Genomic DNA, 25,803 nt, shown 5'->3' on the forward strand with positions numbered 1-25,803 from the left:
TCCCAGTGCCTTGCAGAATGCAGACTTGTCTCTTCAGAACAGGGATACTTGCCCCACTTTACAGAAGGGGAAAATTGAGGCTCTGAGCGGTGTATCTTCTCAAAGGTCACAGAGGTAGGAAATGACAGAAGACTGAATAGGCTCCAGGTAGCAAGCAGCCCTGTATGGGGATGAGTTATAAGGCCAGAGGCTATTGGGTTGAGGGCAGAAATTATTGTTCTTTTTTATTTGAAAAACGTGACTTTTATTGTATTTTTATTATACATGTTTATTTACAAAAATTAGAATATATGGACAAGGAAAAGAATAAAATAAAAATCACTATAACTTCACACACTCAGAAATAAATCACTCTTTAAAAGCATTTACATTTATTGGGATGACATTGGTTAATAAGGTAATATAAGTTTCAAAGGCACAGTATTATAATACATCATCCGAATATTGCATTATGTGCTCATCAGCCAAAGTTTAGTCTGCTTCTGTCACCATATATCGATATTTGACCTCCTTTACCCTCTTCAATCTCCCCCTACTCCCTTCCCCTTATCATTATTTTTTAAATTGATCAAATCAATTAAAAATTGATGAGTACAAAAGCATAAAATGTCTACAGCTCTCATTACTGTCAAGCAATAACAATAATAATGACAATAATAGCAATTGTTCTAAGTGCTTTACACATATAACTCTTAATCCTCACAACAACCTTTTTCTGCCCACTGTCCGGGAACCCATGGGGGATGTCCAATTGATGGGATATCCACAGGGAGCGGGCCTAAGCCATCAGTGAGACACCGGAGAGCTGCCACAGAGGCGGGAGAAGCTTACACCACTGCCGCTGCCCTCGCCAGCTGTGAGCCAGGCTTCTGGCTGAGCCGCGCTCCCCTTGTGGGAGTGCACTAACCACCAGGGGGCAGCTCCTGCTTTGAGTGCCTGCCCCCTTGGTGGTCAGTGAATCTCATAGCAACTGGTCGTTCTGCCATTTGGTCAATTTGCATATTAACCTTTTATTATATAGGATTGGGATGACATGGGTTAATACAATGATACAGGTTTCAGGTATGCAATTCTACACTATTATACATCATCTGTATATATTGTATTGTGTGTTTACCGCCCCAACTCAAGTCTCCTCCCATCACCACTTATCTCCTCTTTACCTTCTTCTACCTCCCCCACCTCCCCTGGCCTCCGAACCCACTTACATTCCACAGAGTGAACAGGTCTGCTGGTCTTTCTGTAAAGCAAGGGCGTTTCCAACAAGTGAATGCCAGAGGGTAGGAAAGTTGTGGACAAGGGAACTTTCCTCCCTTTTCTTCCCTCCTCCCTCCAGAGGGCATTTCTGGAAGCCTCCAGTTCCTCCGGGATCTGGGCAGCTGTCCTTGTGCTTCCACGTCTGTCAGCCCCTCAGCTGTCACTCTGCTCCCAAAATAGCTGTGGGTGGGGGAGGGAGGAGAGATTGTTTATTTGGGATGGAGGTGGAGAAGGGGCATCAGAGCTGTGCCTAGAGAAGCAGATCGGCTGGAGGGGGTTCCCGTACCTTCTGGATTTTTCTCTCACTCTTTGGGGTATGAGTTGCCTGAGCCCCTAGGACAGCCCCTGAGCAAGGTGCTGGGGCAGACGTCAGTCAGCACCCACCTCCACGTGGTACTGACTGTCCAGTCTGGGCAGGGGGAGGGCCCTGGGTATCAATGACAGGCTCCAGGGGCACCTGCCCCTGTGTCCAAATATGGTCTGGAGCCACTGGCAGGGGCGATAAAGTCTCCTGGGAGGGGCAGACCGAGGCTGGCTGGCTGACTGGGGTTCACCGCGGAGCTCAGAGGAGCAGTGTCGCAGGAGAACAGACCCAGAGCATTCATTGTCTTTGTGAGAAAGTGAGGAGCCATCGGACTGTTCCCAGGACGGGGAGGGAGAGGGGGGCTGGCACGGACCTTTAGGGTCTGCAGTGAGAGGTCAGGCCTTTGTCATGGTGGCTTCACCTGCCCAGCTGGGAGGGGGGCACAGGGATGCGGAGACCCCTCTCATCGCGGCCCATGCTCCAAGCTCCAAGTTCTTCTGGGCCATGGCCTCAGGGGTGCTGTCCTCACTGTCCGTCCCAGTGGAAGGGGCCCCCGGAGCTCCAGACCTCCAGCCCGGAATCCAGCCCTGGGTCTGGAGGAAGTAGCTGTCCACCCAGAGCCGCCCTTTCCCGGCAGATGGCGGAGGCAGAAGCTGTGCAGCTGAAGGAGGAAGGGAACCGGCACTTCCAGCTCCAGGACTACAAGGCGGCGGCCAAGAGCTACAGCCAGGCCCTGAAGCTGACCAAGGACAAGGCGCTGCTGGCCACCCTCTACCGGAACCGGGCGGCCTGTGGCCTGAAGACGGTGTGGAGCCGGGCGGGAGGCCGGGGGCGGGAGGCCGGGGGATGGAGGCTGGGGGCGGGGGGGAGGAGAAGGGGACTGGGATGCAGGCATTATCCACCCTCCATCCTGCCAGCCCTCTCCCCTGGGCCCTTCAGGTTGGAGAGGGGCACCTCTCACTGCTTTCCTAGACCTTCCGCCCGGCCCACTCCTCTGGAGACAGCAGCTCCCCCAAATCCAAACCCTTAGGTTGTGTGGCATCTGAACCACAGCCTGGGAAGGTAGCTGCCAGCACTGTAGGTGAGAATCTCAAGGCTCAGAGGGTTCAGTGATTTCCCAGGGAGTTAGTAGCAGAGCCCGAATGCAAACCCCAGTTTGCCTGATGCCAAAGCTCACCCACTTTTCCACAGCCAGCGAGGGGCCCTCCCCGAGGCCTCTGACAGCCGGAAGCTCCCAGCCACTGCCCCTGCCCCCTTCCCGTGGAGACCCCCTCAGGCTCTCTCTGCATTGGGCCCACATTAACTGAGTCTCCTCCTTCTCTTTCTCAGGAGAGCTATGCTCAGGCCGCTTCAGATGCCTCCAGAGGTGAGCCTCCCCTTGCACCACCCCTCCCCCCTGTTTTGTTTGAGAGGCTCTTGACATTCCAAGGCAGGGGTAGGCAAACTCATTAGTCAACAGGGCCAAATATCAACAGTACAACGATGGAAATTTCTTCTGAGAGCCACATTTTTTAAACGTAAACTATATAGGTAGGTACATGGTTACTAACTTAATTAGGGGATTCCTAAGCTGGCCTTTGCTAAAAACTCAAGGGGCCAAAGAGCCACGTGTGGCTCTTGAGCCGCAGTTTGCTGACCACTGCTCCAAGGAATTACAAATTGTGTGAACTTCATGGCAGGCTTCACATGTGCCATCTATATATAAGTCCCATTTGTGCAAATGGAGTTGCCTGTTAAATATGGTGCCGTGGCCTCTTCCTTGCTTAAGAGGTGTTTTTGGGAATCTTTTCCATGGGGTGGCACTCACCCCGTTTGTTGAAAATTAGGATATTGCCATGGGGGACCCCCAGAACCGGGTCCATCAGCCCAGTCCTCTTCCGGGGGAGCCAGGCTTCCCTGTGCCACGACCACTGGGAGGAATAAACATAACAAAATAAACATAGGTCAGCATTGGCGTACGCATGATCAAAACGGGAAGGCTTCTCTGGGCTGCAGGTCTGTGTTGGGTTTTGATCTGGTCACCGTTCTTTGAGGGGAAACAGAGCCTGGGGTGAGTGCGGAAGGTCGGGAACAGCTGAAGAGGGGACTGGGAACATCCTGTGGACAGCAGGCAAGGGGAGTGGCAATATTTAGCTCCGAGAAGGCAGCTCCCAGGTGGGACGGAACATTGTCTTCAAACCCCCAACAAGCAGATGCCGTCATGAGGAAGAGAAACTGGGTTTCACCTCGGGGATTCCAGGGCTGCCTGCAGGACAAAAGGGCCATGTGACAGAGAGAGAGAGGTTTCAGGGCGGAAAAGGGAAGGAAGGGCTCGATGGTGGGGAGGCCAGGCGACCTGGGGAAGGAGAAAGCTCACCACGGCCTGAGGGATGCAAGCGCCAGCTGGATGAGGGATGCTTGGCGGGGATCATCGGGTAGCAGATTCTGGAACATCAGGGGTTGGGCAAGATGACCCTCAAACTTCCTCCCAGCCTTGAGACTATGATTTAAAATATATATATATATATATATATGATAGATAGATAGATAGATAGATAGCATATATATAGCTGAAACCGGTTTAGCTCAGTGGATAGAGCGTCAGCCTTGGGACTGAAGGGTCCCGGGTTCAATTCCGGTCAAGGGCATGTTCCTTGGTTGCGAGCATATCGCCAGTGGGGGGCGTGCAGGAAGCAGCTGATCGGTGACTCTCTCTCATCGATGTTTCTAACTCTCTATCCCTCTCTCTTCCTCTCTGTAAAAAAAAAAAATCAATAAAATATATTAATATATAGCCAAAACCGGTTTGACTCAGTGGATAGAGTATCAGCCTGCAAACTGAAAGGTCCCAGGTTCAATTCTGGTCAAGGGCATGTACCTTGGTTGCGGGCACATCCACATTAGGGGGTGTGCAGGAGGCAGTTGGCCGATGTTTCTAACTCTCTAATCTCTCTCCCTTCCTCTCTGTAAAAAAAAAAAAAAAATCAATAAAATATATTTAAAAAGGAAAATATATATATATATATATATAAAATTGATTTTTTACAGAGAGGAAGGGAAAGGGATGGCGAGTTAGAAACATCAATGAGAGAGGAACATCGACCAGCTGCCTCCTGCACATATCCGGTGGTACATGCCCTTGACCGGAACCGAACCTGGGACCCTTCAGTCCGCAGGCTGATGCTCTATCCACTGAGCCAAACTAGTTTCGGTGAAAGTATGATTTTTACTCTCCCCTTAACAAAGGGGAGCTTTGGGTCAATCGTCTGTATGGGTAGGTAATCTCAAAGGAAGAGATTGGGGGGATGGGAGGGGGGGAAGACGGTCTGTAGCCCGGCCCCTAAGGCCCTGCCTGTCACCCTCGCTAGCCATTGACATCAACTCCTCGGACATCAAGGCCCTGTTCCGGCGATGCCAGGCGCTGGAGCACCTGGGGAAGTTGGACCAGGCCTTCAAAGACGTGCAGCGCTGCGCCGCCCTTGAGCCCCGGAACCAGAACTTCCAGGAGACCCTGAGGAGGCTCAATGCTAGCATTCAGGAGAAGGTGAGCCCGACCTCTGCCCACAGGTCTTGGCCACCTCCCCCGTTCCTGGCAGGGGCGTGTCAGAGAAGCAGGACCCCAGGGCAAGGCTAGTCCTTGTGAACACGTGGCACAAGCGGGTACCCCGTGTGTGAGTGACCAGAGATGCGGGGATGCTTGTTTAAGGGTTTGAGCCCGCACGACTAGAACTTTTACATTCCAGACGGAGGTTTTGGTGGTGGTGGTGGTGGTGGTGTTTTTTTTTTTAGTTTTTTTTTTAAATTGCATCAGTATAACTGCAACTCGTCCCCTATTTCTAGGAGGATAAAGGCAGCATGAGATACCTGGGAGTGGGGGAGGGGGTGATTGGTGGCAGATGGGGTCAGGAGCCAGTAGGAATAGGACATCTTTTCTGGGAAGATGGAGTGCCGAGAGGAGAACTTGGACCAGAGATGAGAGCTCCTGCATCTACTCCTGCCTTAGCTGTCAATTTCTGAGGGACCTTGTTGGGGGCGGTTTCTCCTCTGTAGGACCAGGAGGGTGACAAATCGCTCAGCTCTCGGCTCCTGGACTCAGTAACTCCTATGTGCCTGGGGCAACCCCACGGTGGGACTCCACAGTGGGTCCACTGTCCGGAGTGTAGACTCAGAGCTGAGGGAATGCGAACGAAGGAGTGATCAAAGAAAGGGCCGTGAGTGCGTGGGAGCCCCTCCCCGCCCTGAAGGCCAGGATGGAAATAGAGGGGAGTGTGGGCCAGCACAGCCACCCAGTGGGAGGTACAGAAGGAGCTGGTGAGATGGGGAAGATGATCCGTTTGGTCATTTTATGAAAGCCTCAGAGCACTGGGGTTGGGGTTGGGATTGTGAGGGACGAGGCATCTAAACATAATGGTTTCCATTGCTTGCGGAGCCACTCTCAAACTGCTTCAGGTTTCTGATCCTGGAGGCATATTTCTGTTTTAGCCCATCTTGAAATGTCTCATAGCTCACCGTTTACTAGACTCCAAAATCGGGGTGATGATCCCTTGCCTTCCAAGATGTGTGAGGACCAAATGGGAGGGTGGATGTAACTGGATGGTGAGCTTTGTGGGGCAAAGACCTGCTTTTGTCCACAGTTCTCTCCCCAGCATCTGAGCACCTGCAACAGCATCTGGCACGCAGTAGTTGTCCAGGAAACGGTTGAAGGAGTGAATAAATGAATGAATGACAGTGGGGGGGGGTCCAGAGTAGACACCCTAATATTCACTGAGAAGAACGTCCCACGGAGCGGACTGAAATACGGACCTCTGCCTGTTTCCTTCCTCAGCTGCACGTGCAGTTCTCCACAGACTCCAGGGTACAGAATATGTTTGATATCCTCCTGGACGAAAAGAGTGAAGCTGATAGGCTGGAGAAGGTGAGCGCTGGCCTTGTTTAATTATTATAATTTAACACTTCTCTTCCTTTTTAAAGTCCTTACCCATAAGCAGAAATGTTTTATTATTTATTTATTTATATTTATTTATTCATTCATTCATTTACTAGAGGCCCGGTGCATGAAATTCTTGCACAGGTAAGGTTCCTAGACCTGGCTAACAACCAGGGCCAATAGATCAGGGCCTTCCTTCCCCAGCTGCTGGCTGCCAGCTGCTGGCAGAGGCCTTCCTGCATTCCATGCCACCCCTTGGTGGTCAGTGTACATCATAGCGAGCAGTCGAACTCCTGGTTGGTTGAACTCCTGGGGACACAGTTTGCATATTAGCCTTTTATTATGTAGGATTTACCTATTTATTTATTTATTTATTTATTTATTTATTTATTTATTTATTTTTGTTCATCCTTACCTGAGGATATTTTCCTATTAATTTTTAGAGCTGAAGGAAGAGGGAGAGACACACGGAGAGAAACATGGATGTGAGAGAGACACATTGATTGGTTGCCTCCCATATGCGTCCTGAGCAGGGCTGGGGATCGAGCCTGTAACCGAGGCATGTGCCCTTGACTGGAATTGAACCCAGGACTCTACAGTCCACGGGCTGACACTCTATCCACTGAGCCAAACTGGCTAGGGCTACCCAGTTTTATTTGAACGTTAGTGCAATCGGAGTTGAATCTATGATTCTGATTCTGCTAAGCATTGTTTATTTTATAAGTTGCTTGGTAGTCTTTTTATTTATATCTTTTATAGTTGCAATATATTTCATCAAGTTGGTCTTTATGCAAGTTACTGTGTCTTTCTTTTGAATTATGTTCGTGGGGTATGTGTCCGGGAGTAAGTTTATAGGGAGGAAGAATAGAAAGATGTTTTGAAGACCCAGTTCTTGAGCCTTTGGCCCAGGGCCGAGGCCTCCGCAGCCAAACCTTCCTCCAGACCGTCACTTCCTCTTCCCTCTTTCAGGCTGCCAACAACCTCATCGTACTGGGCCGTGAAGAGGCAGGGGCTGAGAGGATCTTCCAGAACAACGGCGTGGCCCTGCTTCTGCAGCTCATGGACACGAAGAGGCCTGAGCTGGTGCTGGCTGCAGTGCGGACCCTGTCGGGCATGTGCAGTGGCCACCGAGCGAGGGTGAGGGTCTGGGTGTGGGCCCGGGTCTGGGAGCTTGGCATGAATGGCTGCTCGGCCAAGGACCTGGAAGGGTGACATGAGGGCAGGGTGTGGCTGGCATAAATGGACCCTGATACGAAATCTGAAGTGTCCCTTCCAACTTTGGTTCTACCGTCCCGGATTCAACAGAGACCACTCCTCTGCTTTTTTTCTAATATATTTTACTGATTTTTTACAGAGAGGAAGGGAGAGGGATAGAAAGTTAGAAACATCGATGAGAGAGAAACATTACTCAACTGCCTCCTGCACACTACACTCCCTACTGGGAGTGCAACCAAGGTACATGCCCTTGACCAGAATCGAACCTGGGACCCTTCAGTCTGCAGGCCGACGCTCTATCCACTGAGCCAAACCGGTTTTGGCCGCGCCTCTGTTTTTCCTCAGAGCTGGAAATGGATCTATGTGAACATGAGGCTATTGAAAGTCATCTGTGAGGAAGAGCTGAATGCAAAGGCTATGATAGTTTACACTTCTTCATGCTAAATCTTCAAAATCCAGTGTATAATTTGCACTCATAGCACCTTTCTCTCTCGACGTGAACGGCCCCAGTACTCATGCTCACTGACTCCAGGTGGCCAGTGGCTCTGAACCTCTGGAAAGGGCCATGGCTTGTGTCAAGGGCATTCCCAGGCCACGGGCCAGGAGGCACGGGCTGATTTCCCTCCTTTATGGGGAGGTGACCTCCCACTCCCTAACCTGCACGGCAGCTGGAAGGGAGGGACCCACGACTGACTGTGGTTTGCTGGGGCCTAGGCCACGGTGCTTCTCCACGCGGTCCACATAGACCGACTCTGCAGCCTCATGGCGGTGGACAACGAGGAGATGTCCCTGGCCGTCTGCAACCTGCTCCAGGCCATCATTGACTCCCTGTCTGGGGAAGACAAGCGGGAGCACCAAGGGAAGGAGGAGGCCCTGGTTCTAGGTAGGAGACAGCCTTCAGTGTTGGTTCCGGAGGTTGGGAGCAAGGGAGAGTCTGTTACCACCTCAGATGGGGAATTTCCTGTGTGCGGACGTTGTCTGGTGTGATTGTCATACTTATTTTCTGGTGATAAAAGTAACAGGTACAGAGCAGCATTATGGACAATGACTTAAAGGTAGAAGCAAATCGGGTGTCTATTGACAGATGAGTGGATAAACAACAACAACTATACACACACACACACACACACACACTGGAATATTTACTCAGCTTTAAAAAGGAAGGAAATTGTGACACATGATACAACATGGATGAGCCTGTGGACATTATGCTAAGTGACATAAGCTAGTTTCAAAAAGACAAACTTGATATGATCCCATATAGATGCAGCTTCTGAAATTGTCATACTCTTAGAAACAGAAAGTAGAATGGCATGGCCAGGAATGGGGTAGGGGAAATGAGCAGTTATTTAATGGGTACAGAGTTTCAGTTTTGCAAGATGAAAAAGCTTGGGGAATGGATGATGGTGATGGTTGCACCTCAATGGGAATGTACTTAATGCCATGGAACTCGGTGCTTAAAAACACAATGATGTTTATTTTATATATACTTTACCACAATTTTAAAAAGTAACAGAGGCTCATTGGAGAAATTTGGAAAAATTTAGAAATATGTAAACATGAAAAAACAACAACAACCCATCCTGTTAACCTTTTTTTCTATCCATCCATATAAATATCTATTTGACAAAATATCTTATATATTTTATATATATATTATATATTGATTTACACCCACCTCAGGTCCCAATTTTGCTCTCCTCAGCCTTACAGAGTAAGTCTGTTTGTTATCTCATCCTCGTGACAAACCTCTGTCTGAAAGCGGGCTGCCATGTCCACTTACATCTTTCCTTCTCTAGCCAGATAGCCTCATTCCTTCATCGCCTATTTACATGACACGGTTTGGAAAGCTTCCTCCCTGCCTGCCCGCCTGCCCGCCTGCCTGCCTTTGGGCTCCAACCTAGAATGAGAACAAAAGTCTCCAAGTCTCAGAGGTCAGACAGGGCAAAGCAGGACGAGGCATTTGCCTTCTGAGATTCTCTGCGGGCAGGGAGGACCGGGCACCCCAGACAGAGGCTTGCATTCGGGCGCCTGGCCTGCCTGAATCTGTGCGCAGTAAGATGTCTGTAAGGAGCACAAATTTCCTTCCTGGGAAAACGTTTTATTAAGTCAGTTCATTAAAAACCACACGAAACATCCCTGGGCCCCTGCCAGTCGTGATCTGGAAGGAAAAACTAGCTGTTCAAGGATGGAATGGGCTCTGATAGACGTCAGAGCTCAGAATGGCAGGAGGACCCCCAGTGCTGTCTAGGGAGTTCCCTCCTTTTGGGGGTTGCGATGGACCATACTAGACTCTCCTGGGAAATTCCACCAGCCAGGAAGCAGTAGATTTGATATGTCCAGAGTCCTTCTAGAAGCCTCTTCCATTCCTGGTCCTAAATACTCGAGGCTCTCTGGTCCTCTCTCTTTATCCCTGTTCTCTCCTCCGCAGACACCAAGAAGGACCTGAAGCAGATCACCAACCACCTGCTCGACATGCTGGTCAGTAAGAAGGTGTCCGGCCAGGGCAGGGACCAGGCCCTGAACCTGCTCAATAAGAACGTCCCCAGGAAAAACCTCTCTGTTCACGACAACTCACGCACCATCTACGTGGTGGACAACGGTGAGGGGGCGGGCGGGTCTGGGCTCACTCCAGCATTCCCCGTGGATGTCCCTTGTTCTGGGCAGAAAGTGGAAGAAGTCTTCAATCCCAATGGAAAAGCCAGGAAAAATCATCAGCATGCTAGGATCCTCTTGCGGGCTGGTGAAGGTACAGGTCAAGTCTCTGAATTACGGGCCTGGCCATACCCAGAAAATGTCTAAATGCACCCAAACACATCTGGTCTGGGTGAAGTGTCCCAACAAACGGGGGTACGTGTTCAGGGACAAACAGGATTCCACCAACCACAGGGTCACGCTCCCGAAGTCTCACGGTTGGCAAGGCCTTCTGGAAGGGGGAGATGGCATCACCTGGGCGTCATATCAAGCCCAGGGAGAATGTTCTAGCACAGTGGTCGGCAAACTCATCAGTCCACAGAGCCAAATATCAACAGGACAACGATGGAAATTCCTTTGGAGAGACAAAATTTTTTAAACTTAAACTTCTTCTACCGCCACGTTTTCAAAATAGACCGGCCCAGGCCGTGGTAATTTGAGGAAGAGCCACACTCAAGGGGCCAAAGAGCCGCAGGTGGCTGTCGCTCTGCTGACTAATGAGTTTGCCAACCACGGTTGTAACAAACAGGAATTTGTTAGCTCCAGGGTGTTATCTTCTCCTTAATTAACGTCTTTTATTGTGGCTGTATAATCTGCTACAATAAATCCTCTAGCACATTGCATATTTAATGGCATTTACACTAGTCATTGTTCTTAAAGGTTCAAGTCAGCTTTACCAGCTTGGAATTCATTCTCCTTTGATATTGCAGTTCCCTTGTTTGGTTTTCACAGATCTCCGCAAAGTGCACCTTAATGAATTACTCTAGTGCTTAAGCCTCACCCCAACACATTGGCCTCAGTTCTGGTCTTCTCTGCATATATTACAAAGGCTGAGCAACAACAGCAGACCTCTTCCCTCTGTGCGAGGCTCTAGGCCCAATCACATGGTTTATGGTGTAGGAAGGGTGGGATGACATAGTATCGTTCTAGGCACCAAAATGAATAGCACTTGTGTAAAAATGTGGACTTAAAATCCTGGCATGCTGGTGAAAAGCTGCGATGTTGAGGTCGTATGTCTTGCAAACTGGGCTGGACAGAGCCCTGCAGGGGTCTTACACTTGCCGCTGCCATCTGTCCTGCAGGCCTCAGGAAGATCCTGAAGGTGGTGGGGCAGGTTCCAGATCTGCCGAACTGCCTGCCCCTGACCGACAACACCCGCATGCTGGCCTCCATCCTCATCAACAAGCTCTATGACGACCTGCGCTGCGATCCTGAACGCGATCACTTCCGCAAGATCTGTGAGGAGTACATCACGTGAGCTTCCCGGAGGCCTCATGGGTCGGCCTCTGTGTTAGTGATCAATAGCCCTGTAACAAATTACCCCTAAACGTAGCAGCTTAAAACAATAACAGTCAACCATTTCTTATAAAAAGATGGCCATTTGGGAATGGCTTGCTGGGTGGTTCTGGCTTTGGGTTCTCTTGGTCTGGGCTGCAGTCATCTGAAGGCTTGACCGAGGCTGGAAGATCTGCTTCCAAGATGGTGCACTCACCTGGCTGGCACACTGGTGCTGGCTGTTGATGAGAGGTCTCTATTCTTCCCTGGGTGACCATCTTCCTACATGCCCATCCCCGTCTCAGAGTGTGCTTCTTGGGGAACACACCCCCTGAAACATCTGTTATGTCCTCTATCCTCATCGTAAGTCTGTGAAGTAGTAGTACTACCCTTAGTTTCCAGATCAAGAAGCTGAGACTCAGAGAGGTTCCGTGGATTGCCCAAGGTCACCCAGCATATGCGTGGTGAATCCAGGATGCAAATCCAACCGTGTCTGCCCCCAAAAATCTCACACTTTCTACTACCCTTGCCTTCTCTTTTAGGGCCAAGTTTGACCCCCAGAACATGGACAAGAATGTGATTGCCATCCAGACAGTGTCGGGAGTCCTGCAAGGCCCCTTTGACCTGGGCAACCAGTTGCTGGGGCTTAAAGGTGTGATGGAGATGATGGTGGCGCTGTGTGGCTCAGATCGTGAGGTAGACCAGCTGGTGGCCGTGGAGGCCCTCATCCATGCCTCTACCAAGCTCAGCCGCGCCACCTTCATCATCACCAACGGCGTGTCGCTGCTCAAGCAGATCTACAAGACCACCAAGAACGAGAAGATCAAGATCCGCACCCTGGTGGTAAGTGGGCTCGGGGCCCGACACCACACCCAGGCACCAGGGACATCAGGATGGAGGAGGTCACCGTCTGAGGGCATCATGGGGTCCCGCAGAGCAGTGTGATATGGAGGAGGCTGTGAGAACATAGATTCAGAACGGCGGACCCACATTTAACTTCCGACACCTCTGTGCTTTCTTTTTCCTTTTTTCCTTTTTTATTTTTTACCTCCCCACTCTCTCCTTCCTCTCTGGTTATCACTCTACTGTTGTTGGTCTAGAGTTGTGGATTTTATTATTTTTTTGGCATTAGAAATTATGGGGGATTTATTTTCCTTCTTTATCCTTTCTGTAGAGTTCAAGTTTTAATAATATGTGCATATGACTTTTATAATCAGGAAAAGTAATTTAAAATAACTGGTGAAACTCCCGTAAGTCACGCTGTGATTTTCCTGAAGTCATCCACAGAACCACAGAGTGTTACCTGCAAACACACAAGACGGTGTGACCAAATGGCTTTTTTCTTAATCCCTTCATCTTTGCACCTCCTCCATGCTTCTGAAAGGCATGGACACTGAGGAGTTTTATCCAGAAAATATTTTCAGAGCTAACTCTGGAAAGTCAGTTTATTTGATTAATCACTTCCTATATGGCACAGTCAAACCTGCTTTATTTCTTCCATCTTCATTTTACAGAAGTTATTTTCATTGACCTTTTTTTTTCCTCGTGAACAATTATAGTGAGGATTTGAGTCATTTATCTTCTTTTGTTTGTATCAATTTAGAAAAGACGAGTTTTAGCTTCTGGTATTGTGAGTTTTCTCTTAGAGAAGAATTTTTTTTTTTTTCTAAAATAAATCCAAATTTCCTGAGCAAAACTCTGCACATCTGCATTTGTTACCCATAAGATAGGATTTCTCTGCCAGTTTCTGTGCTCTGACAAGTCTCTCCACTGCAGTCTCAGATAAAATTAGTATTATCTTGTGCTGATTTTTCCGAAAGGCATTCAAAACATCTGTGGGGTCAAATGGTGGAGGAAAAGGGTCCGGGTAAAAACCTCCAGCTTTCCTGGCTGGGGTAGCTCAGTGGTTGAGCATTGTCCCATGAACCAGGAGATCAGGGTTCGATTCCTGGTCAGGGCACATGCCCGGGTTGTGAGCTTGATTCCCAGTAGGCAGCCAACCAATGATTTTCTTTTATCATTGATGTTTCTCTCCTTCTCCCTTCCTCTCCCTAAAATCAATCAATTTATATATATATATATATATATATATATATATATATATATATATATACACAATATATATATCTCTCCAGCTTTTCCAGCACCTTCCTTCACCTGGATGCCTCAGGGAAGGCATCTCCGAAGAGGTGACACTGAGCTGAGTTTTGTAGTATGAATAGAGGTTTATCCGGGCAAAGAGAAAGGGGCAAAGTGTCCCAGCCGCAGGGACCTGTTTGAGCAGGGCACTGTTCCCAAGCTTTGGTGCCTCTGGTCCTCCAGATGTCCGCCGTCTCCCCTCCTCTGCAGGGACTCTGTAAGCTCGGCTCTGCAGGTGGCACAGACTACGGCCTCAGACAGTTTGCCGAAGGGTCCACGGAGAAGCTGGCCAAACAGTGTCGCAAGTAAGGGGGTCCTATTTTCCCCAGGCCGGCCCTCTCCTCCCCCCGGCGGGGGGGTGCCCTAATGTCCACCAGATTGGGAAAGGCCCCCACCTGCTACCCACTCCCCTGCAGCGGCTTCACCGCCTGACAGGAGCCCTGGCGCCCGCCCCGACGTCTCTCCCTCCTGCACCCAGGTGGCTGTGCAATGCGTCCATAGACACGCGGACGCGGCGCTGGGCCGTGGAGGGGATGGCCTACCTGACGCTGGACGCCGACGTGAAGGATGACTTCGTCCAGGACATCCCTGCCCTGCAGGCCATGTTTGAGATGGCCAAGGCGAGTAGGCCCTGGCCTCTGGCCCCGGGAGGGATCCATCAGATCCCGGCTCACAGGGCCTCCCGCTGAGCATGTCCTCAGCCTGGCTGCCCCCTCTAGTCCCTGGTAACCTGGACCAGTCCTTTGCCTCTTTCTCGTCTGTATTTTACCTGACTACAACATGGCTCACAGCTCTCGCCATGCCTTCCCGGCAGTGGGAGGATGAACAAGAGGGTGGTGTTTTGCCGAAACCGGTTTGGCTCAGTGGATAGAGCGTCGGCCTGCGGACTGAAGGGTCCCAGGTTCGATTCCAGTCAAGGGCATGTACATTGGTTGTGGGCACATCCCCAGTGGGGGGAGGGGGGGAGGTGCTGGAGGCAGCTGGTCGATGTTTCTCTCTCATCGATGTTTCTAATTCTCTATCCTTCTCCCTTCCTCTCTGTAAAAAATCAATAAAATATATTTTAAATAGAGAGAGAGAGAGAGAGAGAGAGAGAGAGAGAGAGAGAGAGAGAGAAAGAGAGAGAGAGAGAGAAGATGGTATTTATCCCCCTGGGATCCTCAGGAAGCGAGGTCTGAAGGACCAAGAAGCAGTACCTAGCCTCTTCTGGGTCCTCTCTCCCCTCCCGAGCTCCTCTCAGACTCCGTTCCTCCTCCATTTCACCGCTAAAGGGGGAAATGTGGGAGAGTCTGTGCCAGAGGGTGTACACGGCCCATCCCATCCCCACGCAGCCCAGGGGAGGTAGTCCCACCATGTGAACGTGTGTTTTGGCCGGGACTTTTCAAGAAGGCTCAAAGCCAGGGGTGTACTCAGAGGACTTCCTCCCATGCTTTCGGGGTGCTGCTGAGGGTGCCCCCTGTGCCAGCGGAGCCAGCCCCTTCCCTCTGTGCCGCTGGCACTTCTCCGAGCTGAACTGCTCGGGCCACACACTCCGTCCGCCCAAACCAACCTGTGGACCGTGCGGGGAGCCTTCTTGGGAGCAGAAGTTTGTTCTGAAGTGTTCTCTCTGCCTTTTCCCGCCCCGGTGCCTTCAGACCTCTGACAAGACCATCCTGTACTCGGTGGCCACCATCCTGGTGAACTGCACCAACAGCTACGACGTCAAGGAGGTCATCCCCGAGCTCGTCCAGCTCGCCAAGTTCTCCAAGCAGCACGTGCCCGAGGAGCACCCCAAGGTGGGGGCGGGGACGGCGCAGGGGGGGTCTGTGCCACCTACCCGTCCAGCAGGGCGGTGGAAAGGGAAGATAACGGGGTCTGGGTGTTGCTTGGGTGTGTTTGGGAGAATTGGGCACAAGGTAAACAGGAGAGGATCATGGTGCATGTCTCCCACTAGGTGGCGCTCGTGTCTTTTCTTAGTTTTAATGTTCTGTCTTGGCGAGGTGGGAGCGGTTTGATTTGGGGGAGGTTTAGGAAGGCAATCTGTAAGCCTGAGAAAACTAACAGCCACGATGAACGTTTTGCCATGTATGTTGTTGATTTGATGGACATCAGACAGTTGCATTTTATGTTCCCAACACACACAAAAATTATTTTCTGGGCTATCTGGATTTAGAGATATGGGTGCTAAGTAGGAAAAATGAGAGGAGAGACATGGATCAGCAGTGGCCAAGATGTCACAAATTCCCTAGAGGCCCTCTCTCCCCTCCATCCCCCATGATTCCCTGCACACAATGGTATACTTTGCTTATGGTTTGCATATGAATACATATACATCCTATTCCCACCAGAAGAAGAAAAAAAGTAGACTTTTTAAATGATCAAAGTAATAAAACTGTGTTACAACACAAATAAAAGGGTGGAGAGCAGACAAAAGAAATTAAGAATTTACAATGACATCACCCCCCCTCCCCCCAACCCTTGCCATCTGGGTATGTTACTTTACCTTCCAGAGGCTTTGTTTTTTTCTTGCACCTTTCCCTCCCCCGCTTTTTTCCCCCTACCCTTCTCCCTTCCTCTCTGTAAAAACTCAATAAGATATATATATTTTTAAATAATAAAAATAAAGTTCCTGATGATAACATTGGGCCTGCCCAGATAATCTAGGACTATCTCCCCAGCTCAAGATCCATAACTTTTTTTTTTAATTGATTTTGTACAGAGAGGAAGGGAGAGAGATAGTTAGAAACATCAATGAGAGTCATTGATCAGCTGCCTCTTGCACACCCCCTACTGGGGATGTGCCCACAACCAAGGTACATGCCCTTGACCGGAATCGAACCTGGGACCCCTCAGTCCCCAAGCCGATGCTCTATCCATTGAGCCAAACTGGTTCCGGCTCAAGATCCATAACTTAATCATATCTGCAAAGTCCTTTGTGCCGTGGAAGGTAACATATTCACGGGTTCTGGGGATTAGGACACGGACACCTGGAGGGCCCATTATTGGAAGTACCCCAAGAAGTCAGAAATGTGCCATCCTAGTACCAATATGGACTGGCCTGGTGCCCGGGCCCCTTGCCCATTGCCCCCCTTTGTCTCCCCAGGACAAGAAGGACTTCGTGGACATGCGGGTGAAGCGGCTCCTGAAGGCAGGTGTCATCTCGGCGCTGGCCTGCATGGTGAAGGCAGACAGCGCCATCCTCACCGACCAGACCAAGGAGCTGCTGGCCAGGTGTGGCTGCAGGGGGCCGGGCTGGGCTCTGGCTGGGCAGGGAGATAGAAATGGCCCGGAGTTAATAAGGGAATGAGCCATTTGGGGGGGGCCGGGGGGGGCTGGAGAGCAGCCTAAAGGGGTTCAGCATGGAAAGTGACATGGCGGGCAGGTCCTCACAAGTGCAAGTTTGCATCAGGAAGAAAGAGGTCACTGTCCAGTTGCCTGGTTCCCCGGTTTTGCGTGGGACCTGCTAGTCCAGAGATGGAAGGCACCGTATCTGTGCGACCTGGCGGGGCAGGCAGCCAGGCTCACGGGAGAGTCCAAGGCAGTGGGTGCCACGAGGGGGAAGGCAGAGTGTTGGTTGGAGCACAGCAGTGGCACCCCTCCAGCCAGCCTGGAAAGGTGGGCAGCCAGGAAGGCTTCCTGGAGGATGTGACAACTCAAAGGAGCCACTCCACTGCCGGGAGGGAAGGGCTCCAGGTGGGTGGAACAGCATACACGAAGGCACCAAGGATGGAGGAAGAAAGAGTGCATTTGGGGTTTTCCTGCTATGTGTCTGGAGCACAGAGTGCACAGGAACGAGCAGTGTTAGGTAAGACCGGAGAGGGAGGGCTGAAACTGGTTTGGCTCAGTGGTAGAGCGTCGGTCTGCGGACTGGAAGGTCCCAGGTTCGATTCTGGTCAAGGGCATGTACCTTGGTTGCGGGCACATCCCCAGTAGGGGGTGTGTGGGAGGCAGCTGGTCGATGTTTCTCTCTCATCGACATTTCTAGCTCTCTATCTCTCTCCCTTCCTCTCTGTAAAAAATAAATAAAATATATATATTTTTAAAAAGACCAGAGAGGGAGGGAGGCAAGGGCCAGGTCCCAGGGGTCCCGGGTGTTTCTCCGGGGGAGTAGGCAGCAAGGAGCCATTGGTTCTCTCCCTGAATAAGGATGAGGGGCCCCTTTGCAGCCGCACTTCCTCCATAGCCTCTTATGTTCTTTAAAAATATATTTTATTGATTTTTTACAGAGTGGAAGGGAGAGGGATAGAGAGCTAGAAACATCAATGAGAGAGAAACATCGATCAGCTGCCTCCTGCACACTCCCCACTGGGGATGTGCCTGCAACCAAGGTACATGCCCTTGACCGGAATCAAATCTGGGACCTTTCAGTCCGCAGGCCGACGCTCTATCCACTGAGCCAAACCTGTTAGGGGGTTAGGGTGCCACTTATGTTCTGGGCAGTACTTCCCAAGGGCACGCGCACACCGGCAGCACTTTCCAGGGCTTCTCTGGCTCTGGCCGGCTGGCCTGCTGATGCCCAGGAGGATGGCTGGCACATTAAATGCCCTCTATCCTTTCTCCACAGGGTGTTCCTGGCACTGTGTGACAGCTCGAAGGACCGAGGCACCGTTGTGGCTCAAGGTGGTGGCAAGGTAATTGGGTGGGATAAGGTTCTCGGCATCCTCAAAGGTGCTCTACTGGGGAGGAGCGTGTGTGTGTGTGTGTGCGTGTGTGTGTGTGTGTACGCACATGCATGCATACTCTATGCCTGACTCAAGAATAAATGTACCCTCTGTCCCCACCCGACCCCCTGGAATATGGTCCTTCTGGAAACTGTGCTGTCTGTTCTCATGGCCCCAACCCCGTTTCTGCCTGATTCTGGGATGGGTCATGGGACTTCCTGTGGAATCCCATCTGTTCTCCCGGCGACAGGGAGGAAGCCTGGTGCAGGTCCCATGGCTGTGCCCGCTGCTACGGAAGACTCATCATGGAGTCCTTGTCCGTCCCCATGTCAGCTGCTGCACAACCTTGGGCAAACGACTCAATCTCCCTGAGCCCCAGTTTTCGCGTCTGTAAAACAGGGTGGGGAGGCACACACTTTGCAGAATGTCACAGGGTGTCTGTGACCCAGCAGTGAGCATGCCCTCTCTTGCAGGCCCTGATTCCCCTGGCCTTGGAGGGCACGGACGTGGGCAAGGTGAAGGCAGCCCACGCCCTAGCAAAGATCGCTGCCGTCTCCAACCCGGACATCGCCTTCCCGGGGGAGCGGGTGGGTGTTTGGGGGTGGGGTGGGATGGGGCAGTGGCAGCGGTCTCCTCTGCTCCTAGGGGCCTTTCTCCTTGTCACCCTGCTCCTGGCTTGGGAGGGCCATGGTGGTGTCACAGAGAGGCAATGACTTGGAGGTGCCCGGCGTCCAGGCCTAGCTCCGCCTGCCTCCCGGGGCTGGCCTCTGGGGAACTCCTCTCATCTGCAAAGTAAAGGGAAGGGTCCTGCTTCTCAGGATCGGCATTAAGGTCCAACCAGACCCATGGGTGGACAAGCGCTTTGGAAATTGTAAAGCTGGACACCTGTAAAAGTCAGGGGCTGGCGGGAGGGGGAGGGGAATCATAGCCTCCTGTCCCCCGCTTCCCCCTCCCCCACAGGTGTATGAGGTGGTGCGGCCCCTGGTGAGACTCCTGGACACACAGAGGGACGGGCTGCAGAACTACGAGGCCCTCCTCGGCCTCACCAACCTGTCCGGGCGGAGCGACAAACTGCGGTGAGCCGGGTGTGGAGGGAGCAGGCGTGAAGACAGGGCTCCCATGGAGTGTCCGGTTGAGTTGCACATATGTATACCACGTGCGAAAACTGCGCCCCTCCAAGGGCTGGGTCAAAAGCAGCGGAAGAAAGACAGTGGGAGGGGCTTGAATCAACTTGGAAAAACCACATGGTGAACGTACAAGCCAGAGGAGACGAGAAAGGCTTCTTTCTTAAGTTGTAAAAAGATGCCCAGGAGGAGGGGTAGGGAGAAGTATGTTACTTCTCTGAAGCAGGAGACGGTGCAGGGTATAGTACTGAGTTGAGCTTCCTCTGGTACCAACTGGTCTGAGCATAAAGGTATTTACTGGCTCACGTAAACACAGTCTGGGCACTCCGGATTCAGGTGAACTTGATGCAGGGGTTAAAAGCTGTCCTGGTTCTCTGTACCTCTCCTGTCTGTGTGTTTATGTGTGTGTGTGTGTGTGTGTGTGTGTGTGAACATATTTTTATTGATTTCAGAGAGAGGAAGGGAGAGGGAGAGAGAGATAGAAACATCAGTGATGAGAGGGAATCATTGATCGGCTGCCTCCTGCACGCCCCCCACTGGGGATGGAGCCCACAACCCGGCATGTCCTCTGACCCAGAACTGAACCATGACCTCAGGGTTCACAGGTCAGCGTTCAACCACATGCTGGGCTCCTGTCTGTGTTTTAACTCTCAGATGGGCTTTCCCCCTCTCCCTCAGTCACAAGGCTTCATCTTCATATCCAGCAGGAAAGAGAGGCAAAGAGAATTTCTCTTCTTCAGCGATAAGAGCCTCCAGCGCCAGCCGGGTGGCTCCGTTGGTTGGAGGGTCACACCAAATGGTTGTGGTTCTCTCCCCAGTCTGGGCTCATGTTGCAGTGACGTTTTCACTCTGGAACCCGTCACTGCGGCCAGGATGCTGAGCCACATCAACTAGTCCATGCCCACTGGCGCCCCTCCTGGCGCTGGGGGCAGGATCTGTGCCACAGGAGCGCTGCTGGCCAGGGATGTGGGAGGGGTACCGCTGGGATGGGGAAAGGGCGCGGAGGTGGCCCAGAATCCCACATGTTCACGACAGAGAACTCAGTGGCCTCTCTTGCTCCACTCCTCCCGCCCCAGGCAGAAGATCTTCAAGGAGAAGGCCTTGCCGGACATCGAGAACTACATGTTTGAGAACCACGACCAGCTGCGGCAGGCGGCCACCGAGTGCATGTGCAACATGGTGCTGAACAAGGAGGTGTGGGGGCTCGGCCTGGGGCTGGGCAGCGATAGAGGCCTGGAGAGTCAGGCCATGGGCCAGGCCGGGCGTGACTGGGGTTGTTACAATGTACTGAGGCAGCATTGAAGATGTATGGAAGAAATGTGAAAATAGTTACAATTTTAGAATATTGTACACGTTAACATGAATGAAATATTGCTGTTTCCATAGAAACTACATTTCACTCTATCTGTGCTCTTCACAGAATAATCGCAGGGTTTATAATAGTAAAAATGAATCCAGAACACGTCAATGACCTTATGGTCCAGTAATGGGATAAATTGTAACCATGTGGTGAACACATGTCTTCTCTTTTCCATCCTGCTAGAGTATTAAAATATATATATATATATATATATATATATATATATATATATATATATATATATTTTTTTTTTTTTTAAATTTTTTTTTTATTTCAGAGAGGAAGGGAGAGATATATAGAAACATCAATGATGAGAATCATTGACCATCTGCCTCCTGCCCATCCCCTACTGGGGATCAAGCCCACAACCCGGGCATGTGCCCTTGACTGGAATCGAACCCGGGACCCTTCAGTCCGCAGGCTGGCGCTCTAGTCACCGAGCCAAACCTGTTTCGGCAACACCTACCCTTGAGTCTGTGGGCCTCTTTCCCTGGGTGGATAGCTGAATGCAAACAGAGGTTGTGGAGCACGCTCTCTGGGGAATCCTTTACTTTCTCTAACCTTTTAGCTGGAGGAGATGGTAGCCCCTTCATCCAGCCAATCAGGAAAGACTTCCAGGGGGCGGCGGCATGGGTGAGCTGCTCAGAGGAAAGCGCCCAGAGACCCCGGGGCCGGGGAATGCGGCTGCAGGTGCACCTTTCCCGCCCCAGGCTGGGCAGGGGAGGGCACTTTCTCCTGAGCCACGTACCTCCCTCCCGCAGGTCCAGGAGAGGTTCCTGGCGGATGGCAATGACCGGCTGAAGCTGGTGGTCCTGCTCTGCGGGGAGGATGATGACAAGTTGCAGAATGCGGCCGCAGGGGCCCTGGCCATGCTGACAGCGGCGCACAAGAAACTGTGCCTCAAGATGACCCAAGTGGTGAGAGTGCGCCTGGAGGCCAGCGAGGGCATGGGCTCTAGGGAATCTCTCCTCATCCCGACCACATTGCCCTGGGGGATCCTCTGGGGGCAAAGCCTGTCTCCGTGGTAACCACCCCCAGCCCCCCTGCTCCTACCACATAAGGGGCTTCAGCATTTGTTCCTTGAGGCAAGCTTCTCAACACGGTAGGGCAGTGTTTCCCAAAGTGTGGTACGCGTACCCCCAGAGGTACGGGAAGAGTTTGGTGGGGGTACGCGTTGCACCAGAGTTTGGTGGGGACATGCACTGCGCCGTGCTTAGCTGCGCCTAATTCTTATGTTCTCATGAGTACGAGGGGTACTCAGCGTTGCAAAAATTATAAAAGGGTTACACATATGTCAAAAGTTTGGGAAACACTGCTGTGGGGTGTGCAAGAGTCACCTGGAGGGCTGGTCAAAGTACTTTCCCCAGATATTCCGATTCGGAATCAGGGTGGGGTGCTTCCAGCCTGGAGACCACGTTGAAACTGCGGCCCTAAGCAGCCTCTGTGAAGCACCTGGCCACACAGCCCCTACGGACACTCCTCTGCAGGGCCCCAGGCATCCCTCTAAGTGTTTCTATCTATCAAATCACTCCATCCTCCCCCAAGCCCCGTGCAGTGGGTGTGATGATGATGATGATCCCTATTTTACCGATGAGGAGACTGAGTGCAGAAAAGTAGCTCAAGGCCACACAGTTAGTCAGTCGGGAAGGAAGTGGAATCCCATGGGCTTGTTGACCCTCTCCTGGCCACGTCTCCCTTCTTCCCAAGGGGCTCAGAAATACTGGCTGCATTCCTGTCCCTACAATGGTGTCCTGATGACCCCTCGAAGCCGGCCAGACCCATCTTTTGCACAACCCTGGGGCCACGTTGGATGCTGGGCCTCTCTCAGTCTCACACCTGCTGGGATATGTCCTGGGAAGCCAGGCAATAGATTTTCCTGCTGGGATTCCTATCCCAACAGGATTATCGCCCTTCCTTTCACCCCCCGCGGCTCATTCCAGAAACTGATGGACCCTGGGCGCATTATCAGTCAGTCCACCAGCATCAAATCATTTCCTGAACCTACCACAGCTAGCTGAACCTCACCTTCCTATCTTTGTAGTAGGAGACTCAGTGTAGAGTTTCACTTCCTTTCTTTGTGATCGGAGACTCGGTGCAAAAGTCTACCTAGAAGCTCGAAAGTCAAGAATTTGCCTTTTCTTCCCCCTGTCCTCTCCCCATCTGAGAGCAGTGCATGTCGGAAGGTTTTTCTGCTTCTTAATGGAGGGAGTGGTAACAGGAAGCACAGAGGAAATCTTTGGGTTAGTGCCTACAATCATCATTCCTGTCCACTTTCATTTGTTGGGCTCTCACTGTGCTCTAGCTCCCATGCTAAGCTCTTTCCACGATCATCTCCTGAGGCTGGCAGAGGTTAGATAACTTAGCCCAGGTCATACCATTGGTAAGTGGCTGAGCTGGGACCTGAACATTTGTCTTTTTGACTCCAAGACCCATGCTGATAACTGTTCTACTCTGCTCCCCACATATGTCTGTTGAATGATGAAGAGCCAAGCCTCCTAGTTTTATTCTCAGCTCCTACTCTGTCTCCTGGGGTGACCGGAGGATCTGGAGTCCTGTCTTCCCATGCACAATGGTTGGGATGCTTCACACCTGAGAATGGAAGAGAGGGAGAGAGAGAGACAGACAGAGAGACAGAGAGAGACGGAGAGAAGGGGGAGAGGGATGGAGGAGAAGATACACTCCAATTCCTGTGTTGATCCAGTTGAAGTCAAGGCTGGTGGAGTGCATACCTAGAGGTCCTGTCTCAAGGGGCACCTGGGTTAGCAGAAACAGGCCTTGACCTTGTGCCCAGCGTTAGAATCCTCCTCTTTGAGACCCTCCATCCTCATTCTGCTCAGGCATGCAGTGATCCTGTCCCTCTGCTTGTTCAGATGCTTAAAAAATAAATAGAAGTGTGGATATTTATTTTCCACTATTTCCCGATGTGCGACCATAGATGGCTAAGTTACTTTCCCTCCCTGGACCTCAATCACTCCACTTATAAAATGAAAGGGATTGGATTATTTCAAGTTCCTATTAGTTCTCCAATTCCTGCTCGGGTTCTGGTAAGATAGGCATATTCTGAGTCCCATACACACATAACCAGAGTCCCCGCTCCCTCGCCCTTTCAGAGTCCAGAATCTGGGCTTGGCCAATGCCTTCTGTTTATCTTGTCCAAAATTCTCCTCTCTCTCGGTCCACCCACGGATTTCTCCAATCCTTCCTTATCCATCTTCCCCCTCCAGACAACCCAGTGGTTGGAGATCCTACAACGGCTTTGCCTGCATGACCAGCTGTCTGTTCAACACCGGGGCCTGGTCATTGCCTACAACCTGCTGCAGGCTGATGCCGAGCTGGCCAAGAAGCTGGTGGAGAGTGAGCTGCTGGAGATCCTGACTGTGGTGGGCAAACAGGAACCGGACGAGAAGAGGGCAGCGGTGATTCAGACAGCCCGGGAATGTCTCATCAAGTGCATGGATTATGGCTTCATTAAACCAGTGTCTTAGACAGGAGCCCACCAGGGGTCTGGGGCTGATCCTGTATTGTGCAGAGTCCTGAGCTGGGAACTCTTGGAATGTCAGTTCGTCTAGGGATCGTGGTAGTGACAATGAAGTCTCCATGTTAAAAAAAAAAAAAAAAAAAATACTTGATTGTTCCCTGAGTTGTAAATCTCCTCCTTCTCCCAAAGTGTGTCTGTTCCATTGGCTCTCTTGCTCCCTGTCTCCCTCTATCTGTCATGTTATACAATAGAACACTTGCCATGTTCCTAGGAAATACCAACTAAACTCTGAGCCTTTGGTAGGGGCAGGTGGCAGGGGGGGCGGGGGGCGGGGGGGCCTGGAGGTGTTAGGGAAGACAGAGACTGGTAAGCTGTTTCTGAAATGTATGTGAAAATAAAAGTAAAAAATAGTGATGAGTGTCTTTTTTAAAAACATATTTTTATTGATTTCAGAGAGAAAGGGAGAGGAAGAGATAGAAACATCAATGATGAGAGAGAATTCTTGATCAGCTTGGGGCATGTAGCCTGACCAGGAATCAAACCCACAACCTTTCAGTACACAAGATGATGCCCAACCAACTAAGCTACACGGCCAGGGCTTATGGTTATTCTTATTTTGCTCTTCCTAATGGAGTCAAATAGTTCTAGTTCTTTTTATTTTTATTTTTAACTCTCAAATCTTCCTTTCTATCTACCACTATGCACATCCTGCCAATATGATTGTACCATTTTGGGTTAGAACAATATTCAATGTTTATCGTGTTATGAGTCTCTAACCACAGCTGTGTTAGATCATACATTGTGAGTACATCTCATTTCCTGTACACTTTTCTGCTTGACTCAGGATTTATAATCATCTGACTTTATGCTTGTTTAGTTTTCTATCTATCTAACACTAACTAACTTCCAAATTCTCTGCCTCAGGCAAGAAAACTTGTTGTTAATTATACACATTACCGTTAGCAATAATTTTGATCTTCTGGATATATTCCCCTTAACCCTCTTCCTTTGGATCCTGATTTGTAGGATCTGTAGGCCCACTCCTCAGCTGTCCTACTGGGCTCCTCCTTTCCATATAGCCAGGGTTTAACTTTAAAAAATATATTTATTGATGGATTTTGAGTGAGAGAGAGGAAAACATCCATTTATTGTTCCACTTATTCATGCACTCATTGGTTGATTAATTTTGATTTCAGAGAGGAAGAGAAAGAAACAGCAATGAAGAGAGAATCATTGATCAGCTGCCTCCTGCAGGCCCCAGACTGGGGATCGAGCCATGTCCCAGCCATGTGCCCTGACCGGGAATCGAACCATGACCTCCTGGTTCATAGGTCGATGCTCAAACACTGAGCCACACCAGCCAGGCCATTGGTTGATTCTTGTATGTGTCCTGACTGGAGATCAAACCCAC

The 25,803-nt window shown here is 50.9% G+C and overlaps 1 protein-coding gene across 2 annotated transcripts; it reads left to right on the forward strand.

Moving 5' to 3' along the window:
• Window positions 1–1,459: 1,459 nt before the first annotated feature.
• Window positions 1,460–24,515, forward strand: UNC45B (unc-45 myosin chaperone B). Of its 2 annotated transcripts, none has more exons than XM_036450682.2 (20): window positions 1,460–1,571; window positions 2,199–2,366; window positions 2,891–2,927; window positions 4,909–5,084; window positions 6,366–6,455; window positions 7,437–7,604; window positions 8,397–8,565; window positions 10,114–10,284; window positions 11,459–11,630; window positions 12,194–12,494; window positions 14,001–14,095; window positions 14,269–14,410; window positions 15,425–15,565; window positions 16,873–17,000; window positions 18,334–18,400; window positions 18,904–19,017; window positions 19,391–19,506; window positions 20,631–20,748; window positions 21,676–21,831; window positions 24,139–24,515. In XM_036450682.2, exons 2-20 carry the CDS (start codon window positions 2,199–2,201, stop codon window positions 24,397–24,399), a joined length of 2,790 nt encoding a protein of 929 aa, XP_036306575.1. In that variant the 5' UTR covers window positions 1,460–1,571; the 3' UTR covers window positions 24,400–24,515. The 2 variants fall into 2 exon arrangements, with proteins under 2 accessions (XP_036306575.1, XP_036306574.1); XM_036450681.2 differs by lacking the exon at window positions 1,460–1,571 and adding an exon at window positions 1,710–1,877.
• Window positions 24,516–25,803: the final 1,288 nt, after the last annotated feature.

Source organism: Pipistrellus kuhlii, unplaced genomic scaffold (genome assembly GCF_014108245.1).
Source record: "Pipistrellus kuhlii isolate mPipKuh1 unplaced genomic scaffold, mPipKuh1.p scaffold_m20_p_22, whole genome shotgun sequence".
Lineage (NCBI taxonomy): Eukaryota > Metazoa > Chordata > Mammalia > Chiroptera > Vespertilionidae > Pipistrellus > Pipistrellus kuhlii.

Excerpts from the sequence above, each read along its gene's own strand:
- UNC45B (XM_036450682.2), top strand. The coding sequence starts at position 2,199 with ATGGCGGAGGCAGAAGCTGTGCAGCTGAAGGAGGAAGGGAACCGGCAC. Across the intron at positions 2,367-2,890 it reads CGGCCTGTGGCCTGAAGACG|GAGAGCTATGCTCAGGCCGC; the intron begins GTGTGGAGCCGG and ends TCTCTTTCTCAG. Across the intron at positions 11,631-12,193 it reads ATCTGTGAGGAGTACATCAC|GGCCAAGTTTGACCCCCAGA; the intron begins GTGAGCTTCCCG and ends CTTCTCTTTTAG.